Source organism: Acinonyx jubatus, chromosome B3 (genome assembly GCF_027475565.1).
Source record: "Acinonyx jubatus isolate Ajub_Pintada_27869175 chromosome B3, VMU_Ajub_asm_v1.0, whole genome shotgun sequence".
Classification (NCBI taxonomy): Eukaryota; Metazoa; Chordata; class Mammalia; order Carnivora; family Felidae; genus Acinonyx; species Acinonyx jubatus.
The window spans coordinates 116830747-116851960 of record NC_069386.1 but is presented as its reverse complement, the minus strand read 5'-3'; the positions used below and the strand labels follow the sequence as shown (position 1 = coordinate 116851960).

The 21214-nt window shown below is 39.4% G+C and overlaps 1 protein-coding gene across 15 annotated transcripts in view; it reads left to right on the top strand.

Moving 5' to 3' along the window:
• Nucleotides 1-21214, top strand: part of ENTPD5 (ectonucleoside triphosphate diphosphohydrolase 5 (inactive)) — a 50589-nt gene that overhangs the window by 18364 nt on the left and 11011 nt on the right. For 4 of the 15 annotated variants that reach the window (XM_027066136.2, XM_027066140.2, XM_027066138.2 and 1 more), the window contains 12 exons: nt 2004-2076; nt 3896-4181; nt 4828-4907; nt 6420-6563; nt 14624-14699; nt 14977-15012; nt 15346-15434; nt 15746-15825; nt 16428-16489; nt 17679-17780; nt 18946-19086; nt 19819-19875. In XM_027066136.2, coding sequence (XP_026921937.1) covers nt 3965-4181; nt 4828-4907; nt 6420-6563; nt 14624-14699; nt 14977-15012; nt 15346-15434; nt 15746-15825; nt 16428-16489; nt 17679-17780; nt 18946-19086; nt 19819-19875 — 1084 coding nt within the window. In that variant the 5' untranslated portion in view covers nt 2004-2076; nt 3896-3964. Of the gene's footprint in view, nt 1-277; nt 643-996; nt 1075-2003; nt 2077-3895; nt 4182-4827; nt 4908-6419; nt 6564-14623; nt 14700-14976; nt 15013-15345; nt 15435-15745; nt 15826-16427; nt 16490-17678; nt 17781-18945; nt 19087-19818; nt 19876-21214 lie in introns of those variants that run through there. The other 11 variants (XM_027066137.2, XM_027066141.2, XM_053224702.1 and 8 more) reach the window with 10 other exon arrangements.

The following is a 21214-nucleotide window of genomic DNA, read 5'->3' as shown; positions in this document are numbered from 1 at the left end:
TGTGCACAAGAGGGGCAGAGAGAAAGGGAGAGAGAATCCTAAGCAGGCTCTGCAGCTGTGAGCCCAGAGCTCAACATGGGGCTTGATCCCACGAACCAAGAGATCATGACCTGAGCTGAAATCAAGAGTTGGATGCTTAGCTGAGCCACCCAGGTGCCCCACATTCAGTAAATGCTTATTAAGTAAACAATCCAATGCCCAGGTTTCTAAGTTCATCTTAAGGATAGAAGCTACCAAGGAGTGGACTAAGGTTGTAAAAACATGAAATAGGAGGGGATTAATAACATTATTACATAGTTACATATTTTGTCATTGTAAATAGAACATGTAATATCCTGTATAAAAATAGAGAAGTCAGTTCCTGATCAACTTCTGCCCTATAAACAATTCTACTAGTTGACACTTAACTATCATAAAAGTAGATGAACCAGACAATCATGTGTACCCAGAAAAAAGGTGGATAAGGGAGGAGTGAAAGATCAAGAAGGGAGTTAGTAAAATGCCACGTAGTTAGTTGCAAGCTAGCTAGCACAAAGGTGAACGTGGTTCATGAAGCTAGCTTGATTCTTGAAATAGGATCAAAGAGCAAAAGGCAACCAACAGTGAAAGCAAGGATTCACAGGAACAGGCAGACATGAGTTGGTGAGCACCCAAATGGGGCCTGGGTTCTGTGGGATTGTGGTCTGTCTGGGTGACATGGGAGAAGGGAATCTGGAGTGTGAAGCTCTGGGGAGGCTGACTAGGGAGTATTAATGTTTCCTATAGAGACAAAGATATATTGAAAAGACCTTGGAAGAAAATGAGAATAGTGACAAACACTAGCTGGCACCAGGGTCTCAAAAGAATTGAAGAGGGGACTTTATGGGGGTGAATAGGAGAAGTGAGCAAGAGATGTTTGAGAAGGTCAGTTCTGAAAGGAGTGAATTTCAGTATACTGATGTGTATACTCCCCAGTCTGTAGAAAGTAAACTTGACTATCTGTTTTGTTTTGAGTAGCATATAAAACATATAATTGACATGTTTGAAGAAACAATTTTGCCCTGGAAGTTTGGAATCGTGATCTTCCAGTGGAAGGTAATTAACCTCCTTTTTAGGAGGTCAGCTCTTATATTGCTAAATGGGTAGGATCCAATGCCTGAGTTATTGGATCACTATTCATCTTCTCAGAGTACTTATTCAGCACCTACTGTGTGATAGTACTGTTCCAGTGCCAGGAACACATCAGTGTATACAACAGACAAAAATTCCCACCCATATGTAGCTCACATGAGGATGGCAGAGAGCAAGGAATATGAAAAAAACCCACAAAAGTAGTAAACTATATAGAAGATGGAAAGTGCTATGGAAAAAAAAAAAGCAGGGAAGGAAGGTAGAAGATGTGCATGTGGCCAGGTGGGCTGCAATTTTAAATTGAGTCGACAAGGAAGGTTTCAAGAAGGTGACATTTAAGCAAAGACTAACGAAGTGAATGAGCAAGCTTTTCAGGCTGCGGTTGTGTAAAAGAGGATCCCATTCTATACACTCTAAATTGTAAGCCATTCTTAACTAATCTTAAAGAAAAATGAGATTGAAAGTGGCGTTAGAAGGTAGGGATTAAAAGCAGAAGGGGCATTTTATGTTTTCATCCTTTGCTTTCTCTAAGATCTGTTTAGTTTCACACTAAACACCTGGTATGACTCTGCACTTTTTCACTTCATGAGAACAGATAACCTAGCATGCATTTTTTTCCATGTGAAATCTCTTTTGGCAGAAAAACAAATGTTTGCTTAGTGGAAATAGAAGCTGGAGAGATTTTTCAGAAACCACAATAATAGAGAAAAAATGAGCCCTAAGAAGCTGCTCTGGAATTAGTTACAGAGGTAGAGGAAGGCTGGTGACTGGAGAGCCCTAAATGTTCTTCTTGAGGGAGAAAAGGGACCAAGGACTGGATATGGTTTGAAATCTGGACAAGGCAAGGATCCATTAATACTCCAAGAATCTGAAATGGTTGTTTCTGTTTTCAGTTATTTAGACTGATATACATGTCCAGTCTGTTTGCTGTAAAAGAAAAATCAGCCAAAGGGAGTGGTTTAAGATGTGAGTATGAATCTGGCCAAGCAGCTGCCCTATTTCAGTGTTGTTTTCCTGGGATAAAGTTTCCTTTGAGACTCAAAGTTGTGTTTTTTTTTCCCCTAGCCGAAACCTTTATTCTTAACTATGGAATAGAAGTCCAGCCTTGAATTGTGTTCAAACTGATAATTCTAACTCTGCCTTTTAGTATCTCAGAACTACTGTAGTTATTTTTAAAAGTTTAAACTCTGAATGCAATTAACTTCAATTTGTATTATTTTTTTAAATGTTTGCTTATTTTTGAGAGAGAGAGCACAAGCAGGGGAGGGGCAAAGAGAGAGAGAGGATCCGAAGCAGGCTCTGTGCTGTCAGAGGAGAGCCCGATGCAGGCTCAAACTCGGCCCCCAGGCATCCCTCAATTTGCATAATTTTATACAATATGCCACCTGTGGGAAGAGAAGCATTTTGATAAAATGAACCCTAGGAGGTCAACAAACTTGAGAATGACTGAGAATCCTCAATCTATGCCCCAAATATACTGAGTATTCTGTTAGAGATAAGGGGACTGAACAATAGGAACTTCAGAATTAGATCTTATATAACCAGTTACTGTGACTTACATAAGAAGAAGTCCAGAGATGAAGGCTGGAACAGGACTCTCAAAACTTTTTTGAGCAAAGTGCATAAAGGGCCATTAAGGAAGCCTTACATGTTAGAGGATAGCATTGTTCATGAATACCAGGAGAAAATACAGCCTAGAGCAAAGAAAATATAGCTTATCCAAGAGACATTGTTTCATGTAACCCTACTGTAGGTTTTCAGCATCATTTATATTCAACCTGCTATAATATACTGATCTAAAACAAATAATGCTGAGCACTAATGCTAAGATTTTTGTCTTTGCTAAAAGAAATATAGGCAAGAACTTGCCGTAAGGGAGGCTTTGGGAATAATCAGAAAAAGAAAGATTGGCAAAAGTGAAGACTGATTTCTGATCAGGATTTCACCAATGACCTGCTTTATGACTTTCAGCAAGTCATTGAGTTTCTCTGGCTTAATTTGCTCATTTGCCTTAACTTCTTACAGGGATAACATGGAACCCTGAAACCTATGAAAGATGTTTTTTAAAACTGTAACAGTCAGCACCCCTGGCTGGTTCAGTTGGACTGGAAGAGCAATGTGACTCTTAATCTCTGGGTTACGAGTTTGAGCCTCACATTGGGTATAGAGATTACTTAAAGAAACTTAAAAACAACAACAAGAAAAACCTATAATGGTCCATTTAAGTGTTTTTAAATTAAGTTGATTTCCCTAAAATGGGATTATATGTGCAAACCCTGGCAATATTATTGGTCACAGGTAGCAGTCCAGTAGCCTGATTTTTGAAGCCTGTGGACACCCTAATGCTAGTGACTTTATAACTTCTATGTAAATTTATAACTTTAATTCAGAAATTGAAACATAGGAAAAAAGACAAAAGAGAAGGAAAGTGGGAGGGTTATTATATGATCTAAAGACAAAATCGTTGAAATTGAAAGAAGACAATTAGACTCAACAATAAGAGCAGGGTGGCAGAGAGAGCCTTGAGTATGAGGGATCCACCTTACAAATGAAAGCAGAGAATGAGGAAATATATTTTAAATCCTAGTTTTCTATTGCAACAAGATACTCTAAAGGAAAAGGTGCCAAAAGCCTATGTTACTATGGTCTAGCTTGTTGTGCTGCTTATAAAAAATAGAGAAAGAGCACCTTGGGGAAGGGGGTGGGATTTCTGTAGTAGGTATTTCTTCGTTTACAGGTTTAAACAAAAGACGAGTTGGTCTATGTTTGTCTTTTGTCCTATAAGCCACTGCAGGTGTATGAACAGCATTGCTTCTGCAACAAAAGCCTAGACTCACCACATCTTGGGAGGAGAATGGCCACTGCATGGGGGGCAGCCTTTCTCATGCTGGTGACATCCTGTGTTTGCAGCACTGTCTTCCACAGAGACCAGCAGACTTGGTTTGAGGGTGTCTTCCTGTCTTCCATGTGCCCCATCAATGTCAGTGCTAGCACATTGTATGGAATTATGTTTGATGCAGGGAGCACTGGAACACGAATTCATGTTTATACCTTTGTGCAGAAAATACCAGGTAAGTGCAACTCGTACCCTCATTGGTGCCTATTAATCTACACTTCAGCCTCTCTTTCTAGAAATGAATGTGCTGAGAGTATGTGATATGAATAACAGAATCTTAATGCTACTGAATGTCTTTCTTCAGAGAAGATTTTGGACGATAATTGAGCATATAGTTTAATTCAGTGTGAAATTAAAGAGATCTGGGTTGCCTGTAGTCTAAAACCCATATGTCCAAGAAATATAGTTGTAATTTGTCCTTTTCTCTAAAGGTAGTTGATACTTCGGATCCAGAATATTGAGAATATTGGATGTGGTCTTGAGAGAGGATCACTGTCATCCTTGGAGGAGATGAAACGACCCTGAGGATTAACTTTTTGTGAATTTCCAGTGTTCTCAGGTTACATATAGAGCCTAAGAGCAGGAGTAGGAGCTAGGTGTCCACCCCGACAAATGGCAGAGGGACTCTCAAGAATTGCCTGTCATTTTCTGTCCCTTTACTCAATACTCCTACAAGCCACTCTTCACAGGTGGGATTACTTGGGATGGCTTGGAGGAATAGGTTAATCTAGTAGGTTATATGATACAGAACCCACTATCAGAAACAGTCTAGCTTTTGGTAATCAGCCATCTGTCTTCTGTTTTCTTCCATGGACAAAAAGGTCAGCTTCCGATTCTGGAAGGGGAAATTTTTGATTCTGTGAAGCCAGGACTTTCTGCTTTTGTAGATCAACCTAAGCAGGTGCGTTTTTTATAACAAGATGTTCAGATTCTCAATGCTTTAATAACTTTACCACGCTGCTGCTGTTAAATACCTCATGCTGTTCACTACTGATATTGAGTCATGTGTAAGATCAGTTTTCTGTCCTCAGATATACTCAGCTATACTTGTACATCCCAAGCTCACTAGGGCTTGGGCAGAACGAAGCAAGAATAGATTGTGGATATGCAGGGATGACACCATTTTTTTTTTTAGCAGATTGCTCCCTTTGTATTTACTGTTTAAGATTTTTGAGTTGAAGCCATCAACTGCATTGATTAATGTAGATGGAGAAGATAGACATGGAGTTCTCTATAAGGTATGAGGTATAAACATAGCAGTTGAGGAACTGTAGACCCAATGAACTTCATTTCAAAGTACCCTGATATAGGACAGATCATGTATACCTATACTCTAGAAATTAGGGAAGAACTCATGAAAACAAAAATCTTTGGTATTAAAGGATGTATAGAGAGTTTTGTCATGACTGTATTTCACATTTGAGCACCCATAACATGCCATACCCAGTGTGTCAGAGGACATACCAAAATAGAATAAGGCAGAATATTGACCATTTGGTAGCAAATGTAAAGATATTGTTACAAACATAGTCATTAACCAAAGGAAAAACTTCTATTAAAAATGGCTTGCGGTACATGACTGGCTCAGTTGGTAGAGCATGTGATTACTTAATAAAATCTTAGAAAAAAGAATGGCTTGAACTTGAAGACCTGTGAAGATGTTTTTTTTCTCAGCTCACTAATATGAAATGGTAAATGCGTCAGAAAATTGGGAGGTGTCAAAAACTGATTTGACATTTAGAGAAGATTTTGTTGTGGTTGCTCATAATTCTGATGATTTAGAGGTAGCAGCATGTTGTCAGATGTTCACTCAGGGAAACAGTGGATTTAAAATAATGGTTTTTAATTTCATAAATTGAGTATCTACTCTGTCCTGTGCGTGTAGGTGGTATGATGCAAAAATGTACCTGGCAGGTTCTGTCCTTCCAGAGATCATAAAACCTGTAGCATGGTAACAGCCACACCAGCCTTTGTGTGCACGTACATGCAGTCTGCCGCATGCAGTGCACTCAGCAGTTTTTCAGTGGGATGAGGCGTATCTCCCATCGTAGAGTTGAGGAAACCAAGTCCCTATATGAAGCCACAGAGCTAGCAAGCAAGTCTTCTAACTCCAAATCCGGTGTTTTTTTCACTGTACCCAACTTTCTAGCCTGAAGCTAATTTATGAGACACAAAATAACAATCAGTTAAAATGACCATGCTATAAAAGAATAATTTTTGTTATCATTCAACCAAAATTAAATGCATTTTCCTTCAAAGAAGCCTACTTATCTAGGTTTCTTCTCCTGTAGAGCAGAGAGTGGTTGGAGCCCCCTGCTCCCTCACTCCTGTTATCCCCCTGAGCATGTTGAGGGAATAGACAGTTGCCACTAAATGAACTGTCCACTGTATGAGTAGGTCATCTCTTTTGAAGGGTGCTGAGACTGTTCAAGGACTCTTAGAGGTGGCCAAAGATTCCATCCCCCGAAGTCACTGGAAAAGAACCCCAGTGGTCCTGAAGGCAACAGCAGGACTGCGCTTATTGCCAGAACAGAAAGCCCAGGCTCTGCTCTTTGAGGTAATCTTCGAAGTCCTTTGCATCACAGATGATTATTTTTCCCTCTGTGAATATTTGCCTTAGGGGTGTTTAGCTCTTTGGAATGTGACTGCTACCTTTAGTATTCCACCATCACTAAAGCACTCTGGTAACTGGTCTCTTGTTCTAGCTACTCACGTTTTTAAACGTTACTCTTGAATTTATACAACTTTTCCTAAAGAATTTTAAAGTATTTCCTGTCCATGATAGTCTTAACTCTTCTAACTTATTAAAACAGAATCACAAAAATTATTTTTAGCCCACTTTATTGAAGTATAACTTAAAATGTGTACATTTTCAGTGTACAGTTAAATGAATTTTGACAAATTCAGAAGTTTCCTTATATACCTTTGCAGTCAGTTTCCTCCTCCCCTGAAGCCAGACAACCACTGATCTGCTTTCTATCACTGTAGATCAGTTTTGCTTGTTCTTACATTTCATATAAATGGAGTTATACAGTTTATGTTCTTTTTTTAATGTCTTTTTTTCTCTCAGCATAAAGGTTTTTTAAATTAAATTTTTAATTTTAATTCTAGTATAGTTAACATACAGTGTTACATTAGTTTAAGGTGTACAATATAGTGATTCAACAAGTCTCTACATTACTCAATGCTCATCATGATAAGTGTGCTCTTAATCCCCTTCACTTATTTTACACATTCCCCCTGCCCCCACCTCCCCTCTGGTAACTATCAGTTCTCTATAGTTAAGATTGGTTTGTCTCTCTCCTTTATTTGTTTTTTCCTTTGTTCGTTTGTTTTGTTTCTTAAATTCCACATATGAGTGAAATCACTTGGTATTTGTCTTTCCTCTGACATATTTCGCTTAGCATTATACTCTCTAACTCCATTCATGCTGTTCCAGATGGCAAGGTTTCATTCTTTATGGCTAAGTAATCCATTGTGTGTGTGTGTGTGTGTGTGTATGTACACATGTACACACACACCATATCTTCTCTATCCATTCATCAATTATCAATTGATGGACACTTGGGCTGCTTCCATAATTTGGCTGTTGTAAATAATGCTGAAATATAGAGGTGCATATATCCCTTTGGATTAGTGTTTTTGAATTTTTTGAGTAAATACTCAGTAGTGCAATTACTGGATCATCAAGTAGTTCTATTTTTAACCTTTTGAGGAACCTCCATACTGTTTTCCACAGGGGTTGCATTCCCATCAACAGTGCACAAGGATTCCTTTTTTTCTTACATCCTTGCCAACATGTTGTTTCTTTTGTTTTTGATTTTAGGTATTCTGATGGATGTGAGATGATATCTCATTGTAGTTTTGATTTGCATTTCCCTGATGATGAGTGATGTTGAGCATCTTTTCATGTGTCTGTTGACCATTTGTATGTCTTCCTTGGAGAAATGTCTGTTCATGTCTTCTGCCCATTTTTTAATTGAATTATTTGTAGGTTTTTTGGTGTTGAGTTGTATCGGTTCTTTCTATATTTTGGATACTAACCCTTTATCAGATATGTTTTGGCAAATATCATCTCCCATTGAGTAGATTGACTTTAGTTTTGTTTATTGTTTCCTACACAGTGCAGAAGCTTTTTATTTTGATGCCCAATGGTTTATTTTCCCTTTTGTTTTCCTTGCCTTAGGAGACACATCTAGAAAGATGTTGCCACAGCTGATGTCAAAAGAAATTACTGCTGGTGCTCTAAGATTTTTATGGTTTCATGTCTCACATTTAGGTCCTTAATCCATTTTGAGTTTATTTTTGTGTGTGGTGTAAAAAAGTGATCAGTTTCATTCTTTTACATGTAGCTGCCCAGTTTTTCTAGCACTGTTTGTCAAAGAGACAGTCTTGTTCCAATTGCATATTCTTTCCTCCTTTGTCATGACAAATGATTAATTGACGATGTAATTGTGGGTTTATTTCTGGGTTTTCTATTCTTTTTTTGTTTTTAATGTTTATTTATTTTTGATAGAAAGAGCATGAGCAGGGGAGGGGCAGAGAGAGAGGGAGACACAGAATCCAAAGCAGGCTCCAGGCTCTGAGCTGTTGGCACAGAGCCCAACGCAGGGCTGGAACTCATAAACCATGATATCATGACCTGAGCCAAAGTTGGACACTTAACCGACTGAGCCACCCAGATGCCCTCTGGGTTTTCTATTCTGTTCTATTGATCTATGTGTCTGTTTTTGTGCCGGTACCATACTGTTTTACTACAGCTTTGTAATATAACTTGAAGTCTGCAATTGTGACAACTCCAGTTTTTTCTTTTTCAAGATTGCTTTGCCATTCAGGGTCTTGTGTGATTTCATACAAATTTTAGGATTTTTTGTTCTAGTTCTGTGAAAACTGCCATCGGTATTTTGATAGGGCTTACATTAAATCTGTAGATTGCTTTGGGTAGTATAGACATTTTGATAATATTTGTTCTCATCCATAAGCATGGAGTGTCTTTCCATTTCTTTGTGTCATCTGCAGTTTCCTTCATTGGTGTTTTACAGTTGAAAACTATACAGGTCTTTCACCTCTTTGGTTAGGTTTATTCTTAAGTATCTATTATTATTATCATCATTATTATTATTCCATTTGAGAGAGAGTGTGACCGGGAGAGAAGGGGGAGGGGAAGGGGGGGGAGAGAGAGAGAGAGAGAGAGAAAATATATCTTAAGCAGGCTCCATGCTCACTCAGCATGGAGTCCAACTTGGGGCTTGATCCCATGACCCCAGGATCATGACCTGAGCAGAAACCAAGAGTTAGATCCTCAACTGACTGAGCCTCCCAGGTGCCCCCTTATTATTTTTTTAATTTGTTTTTTTAACTTTTATTCATTTTTGAGAGACAGAGATAGAGCACAAGCTGAGGAGGGGCAGAGAGAGAGGGAAACACAGAATCCAAAGCAGGCTTCAGGCTCTGAGCTGTCAGCACAGACAGAGCCTGATGTGGGGCTCAAACCCACAAACCATGAAATCATGACCTGAGCTGAAGTTGGACGTTCAAACGACTGAGCCACCGAGGTGCCTCTTGATGCATTTGTAAATGGAGTTAGTTATTTTCTTAAATTCTCCTTCTGCTGCTTCATTATTAGTATCTAGAAATGCACACTAATATGCATTAATATGATTTGTGTACGTTGATTTTATATCCTATAACATTACTGAATTCATTTGTCAGTTCTAGCAGTTTTTGGTGGAGTCTTTAGGGTTTTCTATATGTAGTCTCATGTTATCTGCAAATAGTGAAAATTTTACTTCTTTACCAATTTGGATACCTTTTATGTATTTATTTTGTCTGATTGCCATGTCTAGGACTTCCAGTACTATGTTGAATAAAAGTGATAAGAGTAGACAGCTTTGTCGTGTTCCTGATCTTGGGAGAAAAGCTCTCTGTTTTTCCCCATTGAGTGTGGTGCTGTGGGTTTTTCATATAGGACTTTATTATGCTGAGGTATGTTCCCTCTAAACTTCTTACTTTGTTGTTGGTTTTTATCATGAATGGATATTATACTTTGTCAGATGCTTTTTCTGCATCTATTGAAATGATCACATGGTTTTTATCCTTTCTGATATTGATGTGATGTATCACGTTGATTGATTTGCAAATATTGAACCACCCTTGCATCCTGGGAATAAATCCCACTTGATTTTTTTTTTAATGTATTGTTGGATTTGGTTTGCTAGTATTTTGTTGAGGATTTTTGCACCATCAGAGATTTTGGCTTGTAGTTCTCTTTTTTTGTGGTATCTTTATCTGGTTTTGGTACCAGAGTAATGCTGGACTTATAGAATGAATTTGGAAGGTTTTTTCCTCTTCTATTCTTTGGAATAGTTTGAAAAGAATAGGTATTAATTCTTCTTTAAATATTAGGTAGAATTCACCTGTGAAGCCATCTGATCTCAACTTTTGCTTGGTGGGAGTTTTTTGATTACTAATTCAGTTTCTTTGTTGGTTATCCATATGCTTGAATTTTCTGTTCCTTCCTATTTCAGTATTAGGAGGTTATATGTTTCTAGGAATTTATCCATTTCTTTGTCCAATTTGTTGACATATAATTTTTTATAATCTCTTATTTGTGTTTCTGTGATATCAATTGTTATTTCTCCTCTTTCGTTGTATTTTTGTCTATTTGAATTTTCTCTCTCTCTCTCTTTCTTATTTTTAATGAATCTGGCTAGAGGTTTATCAATTTTGTTGATCTTTTCAAAGAACCAGCTCCTGGTTTCATAGATGTGTTTGTTTGTTTTTTTTTTCCTATATCATTTATTTCTGCTCTAATGCTGTTTCCTTCCTTTTGCTGGTTTTGGGTTTTTGTTCTTTTTCTAGCTTCTTTAGGTATAAGGTTAGGTTGCTTATTTGAGATTTTTCTTGCTTCTTGAGATAGGCCTGTATTGCTGTAAACTTCCCTCTTAGACCACTTTTGCTACATCCCAAAGATTAAAAAAAATTTTTTTAATCTATCTTTATTTTTGAGAGAGAGAGAGAGAGAGAGCAAGCAGAGAAGGAATAGAGACAGAGGGAGACACAGAATCCAAAGCAGGCTCCAGGCTTCAAGCTGTCAGCACAGAGCCTGATGTAAGGCTTGAACTCATGAACAGTGAGATCATGACCTGAGCCGAAGTCAGTCACTTAACCGACTGAGCCACCCACGTGCCCCTATTACATCCCAAAGATTTTAGACTGTTGGGTTTTCATTTTCATTTGTCTCCATTTAATTTTTTATTTCTTTTTTGATTTTTTTCAATTTAAATTATTTTTTATTTTTTTTATTTTAGAGAGAGCACACACGAGAGGGGGACAGGGGCAAAGGGAGAGAATCTTAAGCAGGCTCCACACTCAGCATGGAGTCCAACATGGGGCTCAATCCCACGACCCTGGGATCATGACCTGAGCCGAAATCAAGAGATGTTCAACCAACTGAGCCACCCAGGTGCCCCTCTTCTTTGATTTCTTGGTTGACTCATTTATTGTTTAGTAGCATCTCAGCATAAAGCTTTTGAGAAGAATCATGGAATTTTAAGTGTGAGAGATTTTTAAAGATCATCCATTTAAATTTCTTATTCAAGTAAAAAATTTAAGTAGAGAAGTTTTTTTAAACTCAGTATTTTTAGCATTATTGTGCATACTTATTTTGCATAAAACATGCAAACTCTAGGGGTGCCTGGGTGGCTCAGTTGGTTAAGCATCCGACTCTTGATTTCAGCTCAGGTCATGATCTCGTGGTTTGTGAGTTGAGTCTTGCATCGGGCTTTGTGCTGATAGTGCGGAGCCTGCTTGGAATTCTGCTTCCCTCTCTTTCTGCCCCTTTCCCACTTGCTCTCTCTCTCTTTCAAAATAAATAAAAAATCAACTTCAAAAAAATTATTGAAGGGGGGGTGCCTGGGTAGCTCAGTTGGTTAAGTGTCCAACTTTGGCTCAGGTCACGATCTCACAGCTTGTGAGTTTGAGCCTTGCGTCAGGCTCTGTGCTCACCACTCAGAGCCTGGAGCCTGCTTCAGATTCTGTGTCTCCTCTCTGCTCCTCCCCTGCTCATGCTCTCTCTTTCTCTCAAAAATAAACATTAAAAAATTTTTTGGGGTGGCTCGATTGATTGAATGTCCGACTTTGGCTCAGGTCATGATCTCATGGTTCATAGGTTCGAACCCCACATCAGGTTCTGCTCCTGGAGACAGCTCAGAGCCTAGAACCTGCTTGCAATTCTGTATCTCCCTCCCTCTCTGCCCCTCCCCTGCTTGTGTGCTCTCTGTCTCAAAAAGGAATAAATAAACATTTTAAAAAATAAAAAAAAATGTTTTAATAAAAAATTATTTTTAAAAACATGCAGACTAATAAGATTTAAATTATGTATGAAGAATATTTACAAGTAGGATCCCATTATAACAAAAATTACAACAAAAAATTATTCTATATTATCGGTGTGTAATTCAGAGCTCAAAATCCATTTTCCTTTGACTGTCAACACAGAGCATTTAAGTCCCTTGTCCAAGGACAAGCTGCCTAGCATGTTTGCATGAGAATCTGAATCCTGATTCCTTATTCATGTATTCATTTATATTCAGCATATGAGTGCTGAGCATTGGTGAGGTTACCAGGGACATGCTGCCTGGAGCAAAAAATGACAGTCCATGCCGTGATGGAACTTACATTCTGGTTGCAAGGAGACAGAAAGTAAACAACTAAACAACTCACTACAAAGTATGTCAGTTGCTATAGATGCTATGGAGAAAGAAAAGCAAGGGAAGGCAGCTAGGGAATGCTGGTAGTCGTGTGGAGGGATGCTATTTTTAATAGAGCGGTCAGGGAAGACTGTTGATAAGATGCATTTGATCAGAGACCTGAGAAGAGTAAAGAAGCAAGCTATACAAGACATTTGTAGAAGAATATTCCAAGCTGAAGCAATAGCAGGTGAAAAGCCTAAATCAGGGAAAATGCTTGGTATATTCAAGGAACAGCATCCAGGAGGTCAATATAGCTGGAAGGGAGTGAGTGATGGAAGTAGGAGATGAGATCAGAGAGGTGTGAGGGGTTTATTATGTAGGGCCTTAAAGGCAAGTGTAAGAACTTTCACTTTTTCTCCAAGAAGTAAGTCATTGGAGGGTCTTGAGAGGCAGCATCTGACATCTGTTTTAAAAGCACACTGTGGCTGTTGTGTTGAGAATAAACTGTGAGCAGGGGAGAAGAGTGGAGAGGACAAGAGCTGTCTCTGTGTTTATTACTGTTTGCTTATCTATCTTCTCTTTAAAAACTTGTTTATAGATCACTGGGTTTTCCTGGATGAAACAGGGTCCAGAGGTCACCACATAAAGTGTTTCATCCTATCAGGAATTAAAACAGCCAGTAGACCAGAGTTCCTTCTATTCCTGTTTGGAAGTCTCCCTCTGCCTCCCTCTGCCCTTTTTATATGATAATCATATAAAAAAAAATATAAGACATAACACCCATATAATTGACCTCTATTTGTGGAGAGTCAAGAGTGTGTGAAAGATATTAATTCCCATTTCCTAAAATAGGATAAATAAGTCTAGACCTGGGGTCTCTGGACTCTTGAGGCCTCAGCCATGTTCCAGAATCTAACAGGGGCTGATAGCAGAGTACTCCAGCCTGTGGACATGAGTCCTCTTTACCCGCAAGGGCAAAGACCTGCAGAATTTGATGGGAGAGCAGAAGAAATGTTTCTGTAGCCTCAGGAGCTGCCCAGGCCCAACTCTTCTCTACCATCCGTTTATCTTGTCATCTAAGAAATGAAGTGGGAAAAAGTCCTCTTAGCCTCCAGTGTGCCCGGGCAAAATTAATAAGGTGTTTTTTTAAAAAAATTACAGGATCCTAATTTGAGCTGAAAGAGTCAAATGTATGCCCTTTCTTAGGTCCAGTTCACCTATAAATGTAGACAGCGGTTGAGATTTATTTATTTTAAAAAAATTTTTATGTTTATTTTTGAGAGAGAGCATGAGCAGGGGAGGGGCAGAGAGAGAGGGAGACAGAGGATCCAAGCAGGCTCTGTGCTGTCAATACAGAGCCCAATGTGAGGCTCAAACTCACAAACCTTAAGATCCTGACCTGAGCTGAAGTCAGACACTTAACCCACTGAGCCACCCAGGTTCCCCTGGTTGAGATTTACTTTCAAGTCAGAGTAATCCCTGTGTTTTTGTTTTTACAAGAAACCGACAATAGTTTGTGTAGTTCCCTTCTCTGGTTTTTTAGAGAAAAGGAATGAGTTCTGCTAGGGGTGCCTGGGTGGTTTAGTCAGTTAAGCGTCCAACTTCGGCTCAGCTCATGATCTCAGGGGTTGTGAATTCAAGCCCCACATTGGGCTTTCTGCTGTCAGCACAGAGCCGATCTCAGAGTCCGCTTTGGATCCTCTGTGCCCCTTTCTCTGCCCTTCCTCTGCTCATTCTCTCTCTCTCTCTCTTTATAAATAAATAAATAAATAAATAAATAAATAAATAAATAAATAAGAAATGTGTTCTAAAATTTTATTTAGGGAAATGAAGAGTGTAGTTTTCTAAACCTTATATGATATAGCCAAAGTATAGAAATCTTTATTTGCCTTAGGGAATCCAGGTTTTTTCCCTTTTTCTTTAGGTAAGAGAAATCTTCAAGAAGTCACCTTTCCTGGTACCAAATGACAGTGTTAGCATCATGGATGGATCTTATGAAGGTGGGAGAGGTGTTAGTACATGTTCTGGGGGGAGCGGGCCAGGGTTAATAAATATTTTGATTAAAGGAACTGGGAACAGAGGTGGAGGTGCTGAAGTAAAAGGAACTAAATGAGGAGAAACACACAAGGAGGGATGGGATAACAGGAAATTGAAGGACAGGGAGAAGGAATACGTGTTTTAGACACAAAATTTAGAGAAAAAAAACAAAACTGGGGTCGAGGAAGATTAGGGAAAAATGCTCTTGAGATGTAATCCTTGTTTTTCTCTGTCTTTCAGGTATATTAGCTTGGGTTACTGTGAATTTTCTGACAGGTAATACATTCTCAAGTTTATTCTAAGATATTAACTGGGTTTCACATGAGGGTCCGAGCAAAAAAAATCCCATTTTGCTTGTATTGTGCTTTAAAAAAAAAAAGAAAGGAAGGAAGGAAACTATAAGAAGTTACTGTTTATACCTGTCTTCAAGGCCTCAGCTACAGCAAGAATCCTTCTAGGTTAGCATTCACCTATACCCTTCGGGACCAGGGAGCAGTGGAATACTTATGAAACACCTGCAATATACAAGAGCAGGACAGAGATTGCGGACAGAGGAGTGTTGAGCTGTCCAGGAAGCAGAAGATATTCAGAGCTGGCTTTCATTCACAGGTCAGCTGCATGGCCAGAGCCGGGAAACTGTGGGGACCCTGGATCTCGGGGGGGCCTCCACCCAAATCACATTCCTACCCCAGTTTAAGGTGAGTCATTTATATGAAGGCCTGGTTAGCAACCCACTTGGCAAGCATATCATGGTGCCAAGAAAGTGGTACCCCATTTTAGGACAGCAGCTCTACCACAAATAGTCTGAGTGGAGTCAGTTAATAACTGGGTGTACTTCCCCTTGCTCTCTCATTGTTCAGAGTCCCTTTGATTCCTCCATCCCTTTGAGATTAGCAGCTTAGTCTGTGTTTCTTTTCTGATTTCTTGGGGGAGGGACAGGGATCGTGGTGGTAACACCTCCAAACGCTTGCAGATCCTGAATAGTCTTTTTGCTTTTTCTGATTTGCAGAAGACCCTGGAACAAACCCCTAGGGGCTACCTCACTTCATTTGAGATGTTTAACAGCACTTATAAGCTCTATACACATAGGTGAGGAGGGGGACATGGAGGAATAATATTTCATGTTGTATGATTCTCCTAACTTTCCAAAGCATTTTCACATCTGTTACTGCATCTGACCAGCCTCACAAAGTTTTTGCCAATCCGCAAAGGTCTAATAACTGAAACCATAGCTCAAGGACCCAAGAGATTTCTCCATTCTTGGCCTCAGAAGTGTATAACTTAAAGAGTTAAAAGTTTTCTGTAGAGAGAACACTTGGAGAAACTTCAGCCAAAGCTCTGTACCAATTCCTTTGAGTTTGCTTTCAGATGTTCTAAATCTGGCCGTGGATTTGATCACATTGGGGCTGGAAGCTAAGATAATGAGAGCTTTTCTGGGGATGATTCCCAAGGTCGGACTGTACGAAGTGTCACTATCTCTGGCCTTTAAATCATAGGCATGGAAAGTTCTGGATGGCCTTGATCTAAACTGCAGAAATTACCACTTGTCCACACAAGATGAAGAGGTTGCAGAGAACGAGGTTTTCCTCCCTCAGAGGGAGACACAGAAACCATGCTACTTTGGAAAGAGGTAGCTTTAGGTTGGAGAGCTTCAGGACCAACATGAAATTAGTCAATCCTATATTTTACAGTTACTTGGGATTTGGATTAAAAGCTGCAAGACTAGCAACCCTGGGAGCCCTGGAAACAGAAGGTTCGTCTGGGTACCTATGCTGGTTGGGGTATGGTGAGAATGACACCAGTATTCAGCTTGCCTTTCCCCTTTCTTGACAGTGATTCTGTGGAGGAAAGCTTTACGCCAAATTAGGAAGCATGTGTTGTATACTGGACCTAATAATAGCAAATTTCTTTTCTACTTTATGTTGTGTTCAGTAGTTTTGGTATATATTATTAGCGATTTCTGGAATGAAGGCTATATATATAGGGGGAACAGCCTGTGACCAGAAGGCTGAAGTGAGCAGAAATTCAAGGTTTGAAGAGTGAATTTGGCAGAAGCTTTTTCAAGCCGTTAGTTTTACGTGGGGGGTGCAGGAAGCAGTCCGCTTGCAAGAAGCACCCACTGCAAGGGTGCAGTCCACTTGCAAGATGGAATAACTGAACAACTTTATTCATCTCTTTCAATGTGGTTGAACATTTAAGATCTCAGCTTTTGGGGTCAGGTAGAACTGGCTTCAGCCAGCCTTTTGATTTTGGGCAAGTTAGGTAACCTTTCTGTGCCTCTTTCCTCCCTTTATCTGAGATTTTGCATTTAATGTACTTTCTATTGTGCCTTCCTGGCTCGCAGTAAACTATTACTGTGAGAAAAGTAGAAGCGTATTTTTTACCTTTTTAAATTTTTTTTTTTAAAAATTCTTTTTTTAATGTTTATTTATTTGGGGGGGTGGGGCAGAGAGAGAGGGAGACATAGAATCCGAAGCAGGCTCCAGGCTCTGAGCTGTCAGTATAGAGCCCGACACAAGGCTAGAACCCACAAACCATGAGATCATGACCTGAGATGAAGTCGGAGCTTAACTGACTGAGCCACCCAGGTGCCCCTACCTTTTTTTTTTTTAGAAAGGAGGGAACATATTCCATTGTAGGTTTTGGGTTTCTTTGAGATGTGATAAAAACCATGAACCTTTCTGCCAAATACACATATGCACAAAAATTTATAGTTTCAGGAGGTTCACCAACCCCACAAAGCCCATCTATGAACCCTGAGTTAAGAATTCCCGTCATAGGACCCAGTCATGGAACTACCTACTTTGGTAATTCCTTTCAACCTTACTGTCTTCTTGCATTTGTGTGTGCATGTGTCTTTCACACATTCTATCTCTCTGTCTCTCTCTCTCCCACACGTACACACACCCTTGCTTCTTACTTCGTGGTCTGGCTTCTTTCAGGGATTGATGGACACACTTTCAGAAGTGCCTGTCTACCAAGATGGTTGGAGGCAGAGTGGATCTTTGGGGGCGTGAAATACCATTATGGTGGCAACAAAGAAGGCAAGTGATGTTTTTTCACTGGTTGAAATTACCTTTACAGTAGAAGTCTGGAAAAGTCCCACAGGAGATGTTTTTCAGAACTTAAGAGAAGCTTGTCTTTTGCAGGGACTCATTCCAAATAGATCTTGGTATGCCTTTAAGGAATAGTATGAAGTGACAGTGAACAAGGCACTGTCTCTCTGTCCTGCTCTTTCCCTGCCCAAGTGTTGTAGACCCATTAGAAGCCTGTTCTTAACCTAGGTCTGATGCCCTCAGCAAGGAGGAACACTATTTCAAATTCAGTTAATGTTTAGCTTTTTATTTTATTTTTTTACTTAAAAAAATTTTTTTTAAACATTTATTTATTTTTGAGACAGAGAGCATGAACAGGGGAGGGTCAGAGAAAGAGGGAGACACACAATCTGAAACAGGCTCCAGGCTCTGAGCTGTCAGCACAGAGCCCGACGTGGGGCTCGAACCCACGGACTGCGAGATCATCACCTGAGCCAAAGTCGGACGCTTAACTGACTAAGCCACCCAGGAGCCCCTTTTTTTACTTTTTTAAAGTTTATTTTTTAAGTGTATTTATTTTGAGAGAGACAGAAACCGCATGAGTATGAGAGGGGCAGAGAGAGAAGGAGAGAAAGAGAATCTCAAGCAGGCTCAACACTGTTAGCACAGGACCTGATGCAGGGATTGATCTCCTGATCTGAGCCAAAATCAAGAGTCAACCTCTTAGCCAACTGAGCCAGCCAGGCGCCCCATTGTTTAGCTTTTTAAATAATATTATATACATTTAAAACTGAGACCATGAGAAAAAGAATTCATCTCAGGTATTATAAAAAGCAGAGACCTTAAAGTCAAGATAAAAAACTCAATTTTTCCAGTGAAGGAAGCAGGTGAGCCTTCTGGATGCTCCTCATGAATACCATGGCATGTAAGGCTAGGCAGTAGCTTCAGGTTAGGTATGGCTATTTTGGTGAACACGGGTTAGGGAGGGGAGCTGCCATGGGGAAGCAGGTACCTTTCCTCCAGAGTGACAGGACTGTGGAAGTTTGCTCAGCTTTGTAAGCCCTTTGTCCTCAGCCCCAGCATCTGCTTCCATTGATCCTCCTGCTGTTTCTTTGTTGGCTCCAGAGAGCTCTTATTTTTCTCACATTGTGCCTGTACACTCTTGCCCTGGCAGGGGAAATGGGCTTTGAGCCCTGCTACACTGAAGTGCTGAGGGTGGTCCAAGGAAAACTTCACCAGCCAGATGAGGTCCAGAGAAGTTCCTTCTATGCTTTCTCTTACTATTATGATCGTGCTGTTGACACAGACATGATTGGTAAGTTTACTCCAGGTATCAGTCTAGGGAGGAAGCTGGGCAAACCTGTGGTGGGGAAGGGAAAGGGAGAAAAGGAGAATTTTAAATGCTTCATCATGAGTGATCACCTTACTTCTTCTCCATTGCTGGCTATTGAATGACCTTAGTCACTGCAATGGAAGGATGAATATGATTTAGAATCTTTTGGAGCTAGAAAGTGGCCTAAGCAAATACATATGAAATCTTTTTTTTTTTTTACATTTTTATTGAGGTATAATCAACATAAAATGTGAATATTTAAAGTTTATAATTTATTGTTTTGACATATGTGTATACCCATTAAGCCATCAACAAATTCAAAATAATATATCCATTACCCCAAAAAGTTTTCTCCTCCCCCTTTATAACTTTTATTTTCTTATCACAATAGTACTGCTTTTTGTTGGTTCTGTGAATGAATGTATGTATGTGATCTGTCATGGCCTGAGATATGAGTTAATTTCCTATTTTCTGGGTTTTTTTAATAGGTCATTTTTTATTGTGGTTAAATATACATAGAATAATTATAAATGAATTAGACACATAGATTGTGTTGTATGGATATGTCATGTTTGTTTATCCCATCTTGTAATGTTGGAAATTTTACTTCTAGTAAAAATTTACTTTAGTTTTTCATTATTATAAATTTCACTAGGATGAATTTCCTTATGTTTCCTTGAAGGCTTTTTGACATCAGCTACTGTTTCATTTTAGATTATGAAACAGGGGGTGTTTTAAAAGTTGAAGATTTTGAAAGAAAAGCAAGGGAAGGTAAGTGCCAGTGGGAACCCTTGAAGGCGAGTCCATGAGGCTGTGCCTGCCAACTCTAATGACCTTAAAGTGACCCAAAGCACCACAGTCAGCAGAAAGCCGCTCAGAAGGCTGGTTTCATGTTTTTGCCAGAAGTTAAAAGCATCAAGTGGCATAGAAAACCATGGGAATACAAGAAGCTTTGGGGAAATGATGAAAACCTTTTCTTCTTTCTTTTTTTTTAACTTTTTTTTTTTCAACGTTTATTTATTTTTGGGACAGAGAGAGACAGAGCATGAACGGGGGAGGGGCAGAGAGAGAGGGAGACACAGAATCGGAAACAGGCTCCAGGCTCTGAGCCATCAGCCCAGAGCCTGACGTGGGGCTCGAACTCCCGGACCGTGAGATCGTGACCTGGCTGAAGTCGGACGCTTAACCGACTGCGCCACCCAGGCGCCCCTTCTTCTTTCTATATTTCTTCCTTTCTTCCTTTTTTCCCCCTATTATTGAAGTATAATTGACATACAATTTTATATCAGTTTTAGGTGTACAACATATAGATTCAACAATTCTGTACATTACCCAGTGCTCACCACGATAATATAGTCATGATCTGTCTCCGTACAACATTATACAGTACTGTTGAGTGTATTCCCTGTTGTGTAATTTTCATCTCTGTGACTTATTTATTTTACGGCTAGAATTTTGTACCTCTTAATCTCCTTCATCTATTTTGCCCATTCCCCCACCTATCTCCCCTCTGGCAACAACCAGTTCTGTCTATTTAAGAGTTCAGTTTTTTCTTTATTTGTTCATTTGTCTTGGGTTGTTTTGAATTCTACATATAAGTGAAATCATATCTGTGTGACTTAGCATAATACCCTCTAGGTCTGTTCATGTTGTCCCAAGTGGCAAGATATTCTTTTTTTATGGCTGAGTAATATTCCATTGGTGTGTGTGCACACGCACACCACCTCTTCTTATCCATTCATCTACCAGTGGACACTTGGGCTGCTTCCATAAGTTGGCTGTTGTAAATAATGCTACAGTATACAGGGGTGCTTATATCTTTTTGAATTAGTGTTTTCATTTTCTTTGGGTAAATAAGCAGTAAAAGAATTACTAGATCATATGGTATTTCTATTTTTAATTTTTTGAGGAACCTCCATATATTATCCACAGTAGCACTGCCAGTTTACATCCCTACCAACAGTACATGAGGGTTCCCTTCTCTCTGCATCCTTGCTAACACTTCCTATTTCTTTTTTGATATTAGCCATTCTGATTGGTGTGAAGTGATACCTCATTATGGTTTTGATATGTATTTCCCTGGTGATGAGTTATGTTGAGCATCTTTTCT